The 13,817-nt window shown below is 37.3% G+C and overlaps 1 protein-coding gene across 1 annotated transcript; it reads right to left on the bottom strand.

Annotated features, from left to right (window-relative positions):
* Positions 1 to 4,978: 4,978 nt before the first annotated feature.
* LOC127566062 (uncharacterized) lies at positions 4,979 to 5,393 on the bottom strand. The gene is made up of 2 exons (XM_052007557.1): positions 5,328 to 5,393; positions 4,979 to 5,272 (listed from the first exon to the last, which is right to left on the bottom strand). The coding sequence occupies exons 1-2, from the start codon at positions 5,361 to 5,363 to the stop codon at positions 4,994 to 4,996; spliced, it is 315 nt and encodes a 104-aa protein (XP_051863517.1). The 5' UTR covers positions 5,364 to 5,393; the 3' UTR covers positions 4,979 to 4,993.
* Between the last annotated feature and the right edge of the window lie 8,424 nt (positions 5,394 to 13,817).

Genomic DNA, 13,817 nt, shown 5'->3' with positions numbered 1-13,817 from the left:
CCGTATGTCACACTTTCGAGTTCATCAGAGTCAAAGACGGCAGCCGACAAGTCAAGTCAAGCCGAGTCGGGCAAACCTGTATTTCCTTCATCTGGTTTTCACTGTAAGACTGAATGACGTCCGCCAAACTGTCGCATAAAATAATATAATTAACATAATCATAATCAACAAAGTATAAACGTTAAATTGAGGCTAATTACTTTATAACCGACACTCAACTGCGAAACATCGTCCATGACGCTGACAACAAAGTCGAATTACTCAAAAAACATGCTCACTTGTGGCAAACTCGTTTCAATTATGGGGAATCAAGCGGTCTCTAGCCACTGTTCAACATAGCGATAGCGACAACCCCAGCCACAGCCACAGTCACGACACAGTCACAAGCACAGTTTTCGACCCCAAGCCCCGACCCCAAGCCGTCTCCCGGACTCGACCGCCAACCGGATGGGCCAGAAGTGCGCGACAGTTCCACATACGAATGAGATTTGATTTCATTTTCGTCTAAATGGAGCTATGACCACGTTTTTTATGTCTGATTGTATAAACTGCAACGCTGTGATTATAAGTAGTCCGATATATGCACTGCACCAAATTGGGAAGTGTTTTATTACATATTATAATTCGAATTTTAGTTAAGTTAAGTTTATTATTTAATATTATGAAAAATAACTAAACTTTTTACAATTCAATAATGATTTTTGAATTATACATTTTATTGTAAGCTATGTGTTATTATTATAGACTTTTTTCAGTTTTGAATACAGCAATATATCCTCCAAAGCCTCGACTACTAGCTTTAGAAATTTTAGTTGTTTAGTGCATCCATTAAATGAACAACTCCTCGCTTGAGCGCAATATGGCGGCTGGCTGGCAAAGATAAAAAGAAGCTAAGTTAAATGTTTTAAGTTTTTATGACAAGCTCATGAATCCGTGTGCAATTGTAAATGCGCTATATAATTTACAGATAATTATTATAATTACAGGTTATTTTTCAGTTAACATACGAGTCCGACTACGAGTCCAATTCCGATTCCGAGTCTCAGTACTTGCTACAATTGTTACTCTTGTTGTTGTTGTTGCGGCTGCGCGTGGTTAACCAGTTGTTGTTGTTGTTGTTGCAGTTGCTGTTGCTGCTCGAATGCCCACAAGCGTCTATCAAGTTTTATTTGCTATGCCAGTTGTTGCTGCTGCTGCTGCTGCTGCCATTGCATATGTATAACTGGCACGCAATTAGCTGGTATTTCAGTTCCAAAATTATAAAAATAAACATTTTAACGCTTTAATTAGGTTTTGTAATTTGCCATGAAATTATGTATTTATGATCTTAGCGCATTGCTTAATTTGAAGTTGGCCAACCGCTCGACCGAAATGATTAACTACTTCAAATTTTCATGCATATCAAAAGACTTCGGCAACGAACTTGGCATCAAATTAGACACTCTTTAGAAGCTTTAGCAGAACAAACGAATTAATCAGTTGCCAACAGTTTAAAGTGAAAAATGATCTGCATTTAGTGAATTAAAATTAACTTAAATTTGCAGAATAAATCAAAAGACTTTGGCAACAAACTTTTAAACTAAAAAGTAGAAAGTTAGTTATACGAAAAATTGGCAGTTTTAGACTATAAATTGTATAGGTGAGGAAATGCTGTTCGATTGTTTCAATATCAAGGCACTAAAAAGTTGAAATATGAAATAAATAAGCAAACGAAAACAAAAGATTTAGACAACAAACTTCATTACCGAAAAAAAAAAACTGAATTTCACGAGAATTTGAAACTTGCAGAATATATATCTGAAAGTTAAGTAAATACTTTTCCAGCGTTCAACCATTAGAACTTTAAAACATTTCGCTTTTACGGAATGTAAATGTGAAATTACAAATGGAATCAAATGACTTAGGCAACAAACTTATTGACAGTTGAAAAAAATGTTTTAAACTTTAAGACATTTTGTATTTGTAGAATATTAATTTAATATAAAAGACAGTCGAAATCAAATAACTTAAGTAACGAACTTGCTGTCCAATTAACAACAAGCGGAAAAAACTTCTTCTTTCTTTTATGAATCTTAAAAACATTTTTTATTTACAGAATAATTAAAGCAGAAGATCTTGCAGCTTAATTGATATCGATTAGAAAATACATTTCTTAAGTTTATGAATATAAAGAATATTACAAGAAGAATGCAAACAATGAATATTCAAATGACTTAGGCAACGAACTTGCAGCAAATGCCCAATAAACTAAAAATACTTTTCATTCGTAATCAATTAAAAAGTAGAAGATCTTGCTCCCAAAATAAATTTTACTATAAACTAAAAATCTTTTGTTTAAATTTTAGTGGATTTTCAATTTACAAAGTATTACTAGAAAATTACAAAGCAGGGAAAATCAAATGACTTAGGCAACGAACTTACTGACAATTAGATAAAAGCGGAAATAGAAACCTGAATTTACAAACTTATGTTATGTAGGAAAAAGCGAATAAAATTGTAAATGTAATTTAAAAATAATTTTGACTTTTGGCTTAATTAAAACGATTTTAATCGGACATTTGGAATACGTGAGTCATTTGGTTATTTTGCTCATCTCATAACCTGAGGGCCAATTATGCGTTATGGTCAAAGCACAAAGCTGAAATATGTTTGCACTGGCCATAAATAAATTTGTCAGTCAACCAAAAAAAAAAAGCGAAAAAAAATGTGAACAACAAAACAAAAAGCCTTACAATCTATGGACAACGCGTCGTTCCAGGGCCGGGCACCGATAAAAATCGCTGGCAATTTGTTAAATTTAACGATTTTCAGCATAAACAACAACACAGCGACAGTCCAGAAGTGAAAGAAGAAGAGCGAAAACTGAAAACTGTGCCGAAAGTTGAGCAGCCCCAAAATGGACAAAATGGCCAAAACGGTTTGTCGGGCTTGACCGCTGGCCGCTGCACTATGTTGAATTTGACCCGTTTTCGTGGCCAAAACTCATTTTTCGCAAGTATTCAAATTTCCGTGTTTTTAATGTTACCATGTTGAGAAATGATCAAATCGCGATATTGTATACCGAAAATGTTAACTTAACAGTTTAATGTTAAAATAACAGCTGTTAAAGTAAGCTGTTGCAAGCAGACAATACGTGCAGTGTTAAATGTTAAATTTGCGATGCAATTTCAAATTGGCATATCTCCCACAAAAAATCATTGAATAATAAAATTCAAAAGGAATATTACTTCTTTAAGTTATTACTATGTGTTGATACTAATATGTTCCGTGTTTTGTTCGTATTTTTCTAACAATTTGTATATTTAGCAAGTGTTGTCCCCTTGTCACTTTTCGAAAGAAAGTTGAACTTTCCAAAAGGTTTTAACTAAAATGTTCAAATTTGTTCAGTAAGTGTCCATATACATGTTGTAGATCTGTCAATTCTGAATTCATAACATGTAAGCTCATTATGCGTTTTTTGCGGTTTTTTGCGTAATTTGAATTATTAGGGAGTAGCATTTGGCCAGAATTGCAGAACTGCTAAAGCCTTTGCGATTTTTTTTTTCTTGAATAACTTCCATATTTATTATCCGATCTGAACCAAATTTTCAGGAAGCATTTGAAACATTGACATTCATCATGTGTTCCAAAATTCGGGTCTCTAACTTGAAAATTGATTTATATATTCGCTTTTTTTCGATTTATGTGGGCGTTGACACGCCCACTTTTCTAAAATACCTTCGTATAGCAATAACCTTTATTATACAAGAAACCTGCATTCAAAAATCTTGTTAATTTAAAAAATTTTAATTTTGGCCACAAAAACGGGTCAAATTCAACATAGTGCGCTGGCCGCCGCCGCCTCCTGCTTCGACTGTTTTATGACCAAATAAATAATTAAAATGATGCGTGGTGTTAAGTGCCGCCACGTCTCTCTCAAATGATGCAAAGCCACACGCAGCGCAGCGCGTACATTTCTTTTGAAAATTTGTCATAAATTTATAGCTTTCGCGCTGCTCTTCACGAGTTCAAAAAACTGCTGCGTACAGGGCACGTACGCACTCTGACACTCAGAAGAGTCAGAAATGTCCCCCGATTCCTTGCCCCTGTCCCGGTTTAAGTTGGAGCAAGCTTAATTGCTTGTCATGTGGCACACATTTCCAACGCAAATTGGCCGCCAGATATGTCAGACGTGAGTCGACCACACAGCGTTTCACATCTCATCTACTATACATCTAGTGCCGCCAAAAAGCTAAAGAACATAACAAATTGTTTGCCAAATTTCAGACTAAACTTGCGCCAGACTTCTTCGCTAGGCCCATTTTTTTGTTCTCTGTTTTTTTTTTATGACCAGCGGTACGCCCTTTCAATTGTCAACCGGTTCCTCGTGGCATGACTCGAACTCCACTTCAACTGGTAATTAAAGAGAACCGCGTCGAGTTTTAATGAACTAACTGAGGAACATTAAACTAATATGCTTTATGGCTGTGCTCGACTTGTCCCGGCAATGTCACTTGTTGCAGCTTCTTGTCTTTGAGATCTTTCAATCTGGCACCGAGAAATCCCTTTTTATGATTCTGCGCTCGTTAAAAGAAACGTCTTCTTCGTCGTCGCCGTCGTTGTTGTCGGCCTTATCACTTTGCATCGTTCGCAGTGAACATTAAAAAATATAAAAATCTTATCGCAAAATCAACTGCGACAACGCATCCTGCAGCAAGTGGAAGCACGTCTAGGAAGTCTCACTAGAGGTTTCTCAGTAAACGCCGTCAGAAGTTGAACATTCTTTCATTTTAAACGGAATGTACATTAAGTTGCTGTCAAAAATTGGTAACGTTCCATTTTCTAGACAATTGTTTTAGGTGTTTTACTGCACAACGATAAAATGCGCGTGAACGAATTCATAAGCTTGAGATTGAGAAATACATCACTGCAACATTTCGAAAGTGCAGTAAAATATAATAATTTCGAATGTTCATGCTTTTATTTATTTAATATTTTCTGCAATATTAAAATTTTAAGTGGCGGTAGCAAGCAAACTATTTACCAGAGCCAAAATATTTACTAACGAAGTATCAATTTTTGTCAAAACTGGCAATATGGCTGCTATCACCGTAGACCCTAAATTGCTAGCTGTGACGCCATTCAGCAAATCCTCCAAAGCATCGGCTACGCCGTCCTGAACGCAAACAATCGTGGAAGTCACATCTCCAGTTAAATTTGCAACAAGATCAGAGAGGAGAGACTTGACTTGACCAACTGCCACAATTGGCGAAGGCACCACATACAACAGAAGCTGAAAAAAAAGAAGTTAAGGCAAACGATTTCAACTAAAAGGATGCAATACTTACTACAAGTAAAAGTGTATGTTTTGCAATTGAAAGCATTTTGAGCTGCAATTAAACTGTACATTTGACAGTCCGAACAGAACTATTTATAGTTGCATTTCTCCAATTAACACAATGTCATGAGTTGCACGTTTTGCGTGCCAAAGTGATAACGATAACGAATAAAATGCAATTAGGGCAAATGACAACAAAGAGCGGCATCAATTGCAAATATTGCCAATGTCAAAACTTTTATGACTCTATTAGCAGGCGTCTTATGAAGATCACGCAAAGGCCACCAAAGCTCATAAACTTAACTACCTTTTGAGTCACTTGGCTCAAGCTGTATCCCCTCGCATATAGAGTCATCTTGGATTGCACATTGTTAAATGTGTTGTGTGTGTTGTTGTGTGTGTTGTTGCTCCCTGCGCGTTGAAAAATTTGTAGTGTCCAACATAAATAATATTTTATTGGCAATTTGGTTGGAAAATTAATGTGCATACAGTTGGCAACTTTGGTAATTTATGCAAATAAAACGATCGTAAATTTGGCATTAAAACGCTTATTAAATGATCGTTTATTAGCCAAGGCCCGCGCAGTCTGCACTCTACACTCTCAAGTCTGAAGTCTGCAGTCGGCAGTCAAAGGATTAGCTTCGAAACTCCTCGATTTTGTGTGCAACAAGGTTGCGATTTGTAGCAGCTGCATAAATTAAGTGATTAACAGAATTGTTCTTAAATGTTGGCAGCTACTTACAAGATTGATATTATTTACGATGCCTTTGGCCACATTGATATATGTACATACACTCAAGATATATACTGCAGACTCGAGTGTGTTTTGGCAAATAAATACTCAATACATAGCTGAGCGACAAAAAGTGTCTATAACTTCTGGGAAATGTCTGTCTGGCTGTCTGATATATTGTATAATGTATTAGCTGGCGCATTGTGTGTTAATTTGACAACGACAGCGAGCTGGCATTCCTTGGGAACGGCAGCAACCAAACAACAACAGCAACAACAACACTTTTGCAGCCATGGCGACAAACGAGCCTTGTTCCTGTCAAAAGTCAGAAATATAACCATATAAAATCAGTCGGCATGACCATTGAGCTGCCTCTCTACTTCATCCTCATCCTCATCCACATCGTCTTCATCGTCATCGTCAACGCCATCAACATCCCCATCATCATCTTCCACAGCTCCAGAGGATTAGCAAAATGAATGCGGCAAACGCCTTAAAAGATTTCTCTCCCTCTCTCTCCTCGAAACTGTCAGCGATTGGAGTCCTCAACTTATCAGCCCACAATAATCAAACAATTTTGCTGCTTTCATAACATGTTGAATATGTTTTCAGCACATATACTTTGTGCAGGCATCTTAATGATGTCCGAATCGAAATGAAATTTATATTTAGAAATGAACTGAGACTTTCTTTGCGCTGCTTAAAATCAATCACTTTATTATGCTAGTTGTTGTGACTTTCATGCGACGGCTTAAGATATCGTTTTGTTAAGGTGTCTCTTTGCCTTTTTCTTTCTTTTGGGGTCGCTGTCGAAAAAATTTCTCATTCATAAGCCAAAAGATTCATTCATGATGATGATGATGACTTAATAATTGAAATTTATCAAAATAAATTAAGCAAATCGTCTTTAAATTTAAATGCCACATTAATTACAACGTCTTAGAGAAGCATTTAAAAAGCGCCTGACAAATGGTTCAACAATTTATAACGACCCACAGAGCAAGCCAGAGAGAGAGAGAGAGAAAGACAGGGAGAACGAAGGAATCTATAAAGAGATTTCCGTTGGCTGCCCACAACACAGATTTATCACTTGGCCTAGACAAAACAACAAAATAAAGATCGAACGAGGAATCGAAGTCGAGGGTTCGATCTTTTCAATGTCACAAACTGAGGCCAATAAATTGTGAACAATTTACAACGGGCAATTCATAAATTTATTAATGAATTAAGTTATAAGATAATTTACAGTTGATGCTGATCGAAACGCAATCTGCTCTGAACAAAATGATCATCACTGCTGATCGCAGCAATATATCAACTGTGTGCGGACGTGGCCCAAGCCAAAAGCTGAAGATGAAGCTCAAGCTCAAGCTCGACCTAATCGAATCGAATCGAATCGCCAAGCAGAAGCAAAACAGCAAAGCAGACAAACCAAAAGGGAAAAAGGGCACAAACGACCGAGAGAATTCTCAGAATTCGTTCGGCAAAGACTGCAAAAAAAAGAAGAAAACGAAAAAGAAAAAGAAACAAAATTTAAATGAAGCTGTGGCCGAGGATCGCTATCGAACAGAGAACTGAGAACTGAGACACTGGCTGCAGTTTGTCTGTGGGTTTAGTTCTATGCACAGAGCGAATGATTAGCTGCGGCGAACTGCGGTTCCATAATCGTTATCAGCGGCACCATCGACCATCGCCTCTTGACTTTTGCATTTTATTGGTGTATGTGTTGTTGGGTTTTTTATTTTTGTTGCTTATAAATTGGAATTTAAAATTAATTAAGTTGTCGTTTTGCGCTTTTATCCAATTTATAACTAATATGACACCGATTATACGAAATATGTTCGCTAATTAACGAACAAACACCAGCAACCAACACCAACAGCAACAACAACAACAGCCTCACACTGCACTCCGCTTCTCTCGTTTTGCTTAGTCGCAGTTCCAGTTCGAGTTTTGCTCATCTAACTGGCCACAGCCAAAGAACCAGAGAACCAAGGCAGACATACAGGCAACAGCTCTGCCATCGTCGACGTCGTCTTCTTCCTACTCTTTCGGATCGTGTCCGCGTGCTCGTAATCTGCTCGCTGAAGACGCGTTGTAAATTGTCTGACAAAGCTTATTTTATTAATTTAAGCCATAAACGTTGGCTTGGCCCGCTTGTTGTTGTTGTTGCTGGCTGAAACTCCTTTTGCATATGCAGCCAAGCATCGCCAAGCAGCACCAATTTATTGCGCATCGTAAAAAGCCGTTTGCGTTTTAATAAGCCATGCCAAACACGCGGCAGCGCTTGTTTCGTTCCTCCTCAACTGCCTTGACTGCCTCTTCTGCAGCGGTTGTTAGCACAAGGCGTCGATCTTGACGACGTTTTGCTCATTTGGTCATTTGGCTTTAAGCCTCTCTCGTTCTCTCTCTCTCTCTATCTTCTCTGTTTGTCACACTAGTTATTCTTGGCCAGAACGAGTGCCGACTTGTAACTGCCTCCAATTGACCAATTGAGTGGCATTGCTTTATGGAACTAAGGGAAAACATAACTGCACTTGAGATTACACAGTTAGAGGATTATGTAATGGACTTGAGATTTGCAGAAATCAAGGAGAAAAGTCGAAATAAAATGTATAGTACAGTGAAATTTCTGTAGAACGACCAACTTAACCAAAGCGAGATCGTGCAAAAAATGTCCGTATATCTACTCTACTTATTCGTTGAGCAAAGTTTGACGGAATTACATACCATGCTATAAAATTAATTTGAAATTTATATTCAAAATTGTTTATTAAATTAATAATTATTAACTAATTAATGAGCCCTAAATTAGGTCTCCCAATTTTTAACGATATAATCGATATCATAAAAAAGTTTCGTAGGCAAAATCTCTATACTTTCGTGCTCGACAATGGAATTTTAACAATACTTATTAAATTTATTTAATATACAATACAACATGTACTACAAAAATAAATAAATAAACAACTTTAACTATAAGCGATTTCTTGAACCTTTATTAAAATCTTTGCTATTTTAAGTTAAAGTTAAATTAAGTTTATTGTATTTATTTCCACGTCGTAGTAATCTTGGCCATATAAACGAAATCTTAATGATCATCATATCCCATATTACATATAATATATATTCCTAACATAGTTATAGTTATTTATATATTTCCAAAAAGAAGTAATTTATTAATATTATCAATAATTTAATGAGAGATCGCTTGAAGACAACTTAAAAACTTAAACAAAGTACAATTTTATTCTATTCTTTTATTTTATAATATATTTTATATAATAATAAAACTCTCTTTTGTTATATATATACATAGTATATATTTTAATAAATGCAACTTCAGTTTTATGCTGCTTTAAATTGTCTTATTATTCATTCATGTTAAATTCTTCATACGTATCATGTTAATCTACACTTATCGCTAAGCTACTCGTTATCATTATGCAATTATCAGCTAGGTGCAAGCATTCAGAGTGCGCTCATTGCCTATGCCAATTACTTAGCCACAACATAATAAAAATAAATATGTCAAAATTAAGTAAGCAGCCACAAATTCGCACACAGGAGAGCAGAGCAAGAACATCAACAAGAAACTTGCAACACGCTGGCCACAAACACGAAGCGTTCGCTGCTTGGACTGCTTGTTGTTTTGGGCCCATAAAAAAGGCGTTGAAATCAGTAAAAATAGCCAAGGGAAGGCAAGCAACAAAAACTCAGCAAACAACTGAGTGTGAGAGACTATTGGCCAATGGCCAGTGGAGTTAACAGAGTTAACAGGACGTAAGGACGAAAGAGAGAGAGAGAGAGAGATGGGCACACGAAAATCGTTTACAAATAAATCAGAAAGCGATAAATAAGGATTTTGTCTCGTAATAACTCAGCGGGAGCCATTTAACATGCAATCATAACGAATCGATGCTGAACGCTTAACCAAATGCCAACACCAAACACCGAGGAGCAAAAAGGGTTTTTGCCACGCATTTTGGGGGCAAGGAGATGTGGCAGACAGCAACACGCTTTCACACCAGGCAGCCTGCAGCTTGCAGCAAGTGTGTGTATCGAATTGTTGTTGACTTGTTGCAGTTGTCGTTGCTTCTGCTCAACGTTGTCGTTGTCGTTGTCGTTGTTGTTGCTGTTGTTGTTGTTGTTGTTCTCGCGCCTTGGGCATGAAAAATAAAGTTGCCAACAAGCAGGCACAAACATGTGCTCCTCCTGACAGGGGCGTTCATTTTATGCGTTTTATGAGCGTCGCTTTTTGTTGCTTTTCTTGCTTTTTTAATGCCTGTCCCTATCACAAAATATAAAAGAACATACGCAAAACATGCACTTGCCTGCACTTCATAATTTGGCCCAAAACGATCCACTTGGCTGGCACTTGGAAAAGTGCATGTCGAGTGTGCGTAAAGCAACAACAAGCTTGCTTAATTATGTTGTAAAACAATCAGCCATCATTTTGGCCAACAGCAACTCCTACGTTCTCTGTACTCCGTACTCCACATAACTCATTTGGCCGAGGGAAGTAATTAAAATAACAAAAGCTCGCGTTGACGCTATGCCCAGCAAATATGGCTGGCAGACACGCAGTCGTCGTCGTATGGCTGTATACGATTTTCTATGACTAATTGCCAGAAGTGTGTCACAGGAAGAGGCTTTGGAGGCAACCCATTGCATTGCAGTGGATTGCAGTGGATTGGATTGGATTGGATGGACTGACAGGCGAAGAGGCGCTGCCACTCCTGACGTGCTACGTGCTGCTTATGGGGTCAGGCACGCATAGGAGAGAACGTTGAACGTTGCGCGTTGCACGTTGAACGTTGAATGTGGCTTATCTTGATGGAATTGCAAGTGCAGTTAAACTGGCTAACAAGAAATTAAATTCCATTACGCGCGCATAAGTCAATTGCCCAGCGCACAGTGTGGCAAACGCGGCAAACATTTTTATTTATTTTATTTTTTGATATTATTGTTATTGTTATTATATGCAATTTGGAATATTATGCCAATTATATCTTACGATCCATAGACTATATTGGGCATCAACACACAGAAATAAAATTAGCATTGACAAATTAAAGTATGATATCTTAAACTTTATTTTAGTTCTTAAATTTTTCTGTTCCCTTGAGAATTATGCTAACGAAAATTTCGAATCAATCTAAATATAAATTTTCTCAGATCATTGATAAATTCAAGCCTATAAAACATGCTAAGTCCAAATTATTAAACTATATTCTGATTATTAAGTTCATAAATTAATCTAGTTTAATCCTGTTAATCCCGTTTAAGATTTAAATTTTATGATAGCTCAGTTTGTAGAACTGTCCCGAATCATTTGAGATTCTGATTTCAATGTACATAAAAATGTCGTAAGTATAATAAAACAATATAAGAAATGAAATGAAAACTAAATGAAATGAATATAATGATAGTTAATAAATGGACCAATCCATTAATGAAAATAATACAATAGTTAAGCAATTTAAAAAAAAATGCGGTAGGATTTTGCATATTAATCAGAAATTTAATAAAACCGTTATAAAAATAGTTAAGTACTTTATTTTCTTACATGGATTTAGAAAATTCGGTATTATACAGATATTAACATTATTATTTTTCTCTGTAGCAAGCGCACTTCAACCACAGTGCAGCAGTGGGCTCGGCTAATGAAGAGGTGGTAATTTATGTGGCTATATTCACCTGTGCCTAGACACGTTTTAAGAAAGCCAACTGGAGTTGTGGACTTGGACGGTTCGCTTACGTGGGACGCGCAGACAGTTATGCAGAAATAAATGTGCAGGATTAATTAATTGCCAGCCAGTTGGCAGCTGATGGCTGCGGCACACTTGACGTATACGTGACATTTGAGATATGTTCAGCCGCTTAATGTGCGACATTTTGTTTGTTTTTGCTCACAACTGTTTTGGTGGCAGACCGAATGTCAAACTCTGTTTCTCTCCACTTACCTGTGACTGCTTTGCATATGCAGCCCATGCAGCTTCAAACTTATAATGATGAGCAGAAAAACAGACAAACGTTGCAGCATTGCGCGAGACGACAACGTTGTCAAATGACTTGCGTAAATTTATCGTAAATGCCATCAACGGTAGCGAAGCTGCAACTCCTGCGCTGTATCACTCGCAAGTCAGTCATCCACTCAGTCAGTCAGTCAGTCAGGCAGTCAGTCATTTATTCAGCATGTGACTCGCTTGGCTAATCCTCGTTAATCCTTTTGGCTGCTCGGATGCATGCAGCTTCGTGTAGTTGGACATAAATTCAACTTCTTCCTGCCCCCGCAAATTCGAATGATATGCTAATGAAATGCAACACAACACAGCACAACGCAAGAAGACACAGCTCCTTTTTGGCTTTTGGGCATGCGCCACTTTTGCATGTGATAAACGAGAATTTGACTTGCAACTTGCAAGTTGCATGTTGCGTGCTGCGGCTGCGACTGCGGCAGCTTCGTCTGCGCCTGTTTGACACATTTAATTGGAAGTCAATTGCTTTGCAGGAAGTGAGATACCATAAAGTGGATTTTCTGCAGATGCAAATGATGTTCGAATGTTCAGCAGGATTAACGAGAATGCTTCAAGCTAATTGTACTGCGGATTTGCTGATTTTATCAGAATGCTCTTTTAATTGCGGTATATTTCAAGTATTTTAACCTTAAACTTTTACTCTATTTGTCAAACGTTAAATTGATTGAAATTTTAGGACATTCCTCACTTACAATATGGCGTTTTTATTTAGGTTTATATTATATGTAATTTTGCACATTACCCAAGTTTATTACCAAATATTTTTCCATCTCTCACACCCGATCAAAATAATTGCGCTTAAGACTAGAAAGAAATTGAACGCAAATAAATACAAATTATTTTTCTAAGGTAAGTTTGAAAATGTAAAGTCGAATTGTTCAGAATAGCTAAGATAGCACAACTTATAGTATATAACTTAAGTTTATATATGCACGTTTCTAAAAGATTGTTTCTCTTCTTAATAAGTTTTTTTTTAGCTTTGAGAAACTGTCATTTAAGATCTTAAAATATTACATTTTCTTCATTCAGTTCTTCTAGCAGTTTTTCTAACAATATCTTCTTTTTCGACTTAATAAATATCATACTTGCTTTTATTAACCATTTGTCAATTTTGGATGATGGTCCTCTGTCTATCAAAATTATATATTCTCGAGTAGTAATAATAATAATCATAATCATAATTCATGTTCTAGGCGCCAAGAAGCTAACTTGAAGAATTCCCTAAGAAATATAGAAAAAGTCATTGTCTATGTGCAAGAGAGCAAAAAAAAAAGAAACCGAAGCGCAGCTCAAGTCAAATGTATAGCACCCAAAGGACGGCGGCAAACGGCGCTCCAATTGAACACACTTGGGTGACATTCAATGGGGTTCGGACTTGTAGTTTGTGTCTCATTGTCATGCCCGGCTTATTGATTGGAATACAATGGATCCTTAAAGTGTGCTTACAAGCGCCGTAACTCAAACAAATTGCAGCCGCCTGGCAAACGCCTGACGAGGACAGACTTGCAGATGGAGATGGAGACGGAGCCGAGGGAGACAACGTCGTCGACGGGCAACGACACTGATCAACAGGCGCGGCTGAAGCAGAAGCCGAGCCAACTGGGAGTTGAACTTGGACTTGAGGCTGCGCTGAGTGCGTTTTACATGATGGCTACAAGACAGGACAGCAACGGACAGGAGCGAGACGTCTGGACTGCTGTCTTAACAAGAACAAGATAAGCCCGCG

Source organism: Drosophila albomicans, chromosome 2R (assembly GCF_009650485.2).
Source record: "Drosophila albomicans strain 15112-1751.03 chromosome 2R, ASM965048v2, whole genome shotgun sequence".
NCBI lineage: Eukaryota > Metazoa > Arthropoda > Insecta > Diptera > Drosophilidae > Drosophila > Drosophila albomicans.
Note: the sequence above shows the minus strand (reverse complement) of the source record. Positions and strands in the feature narration are given on the sequence as shown.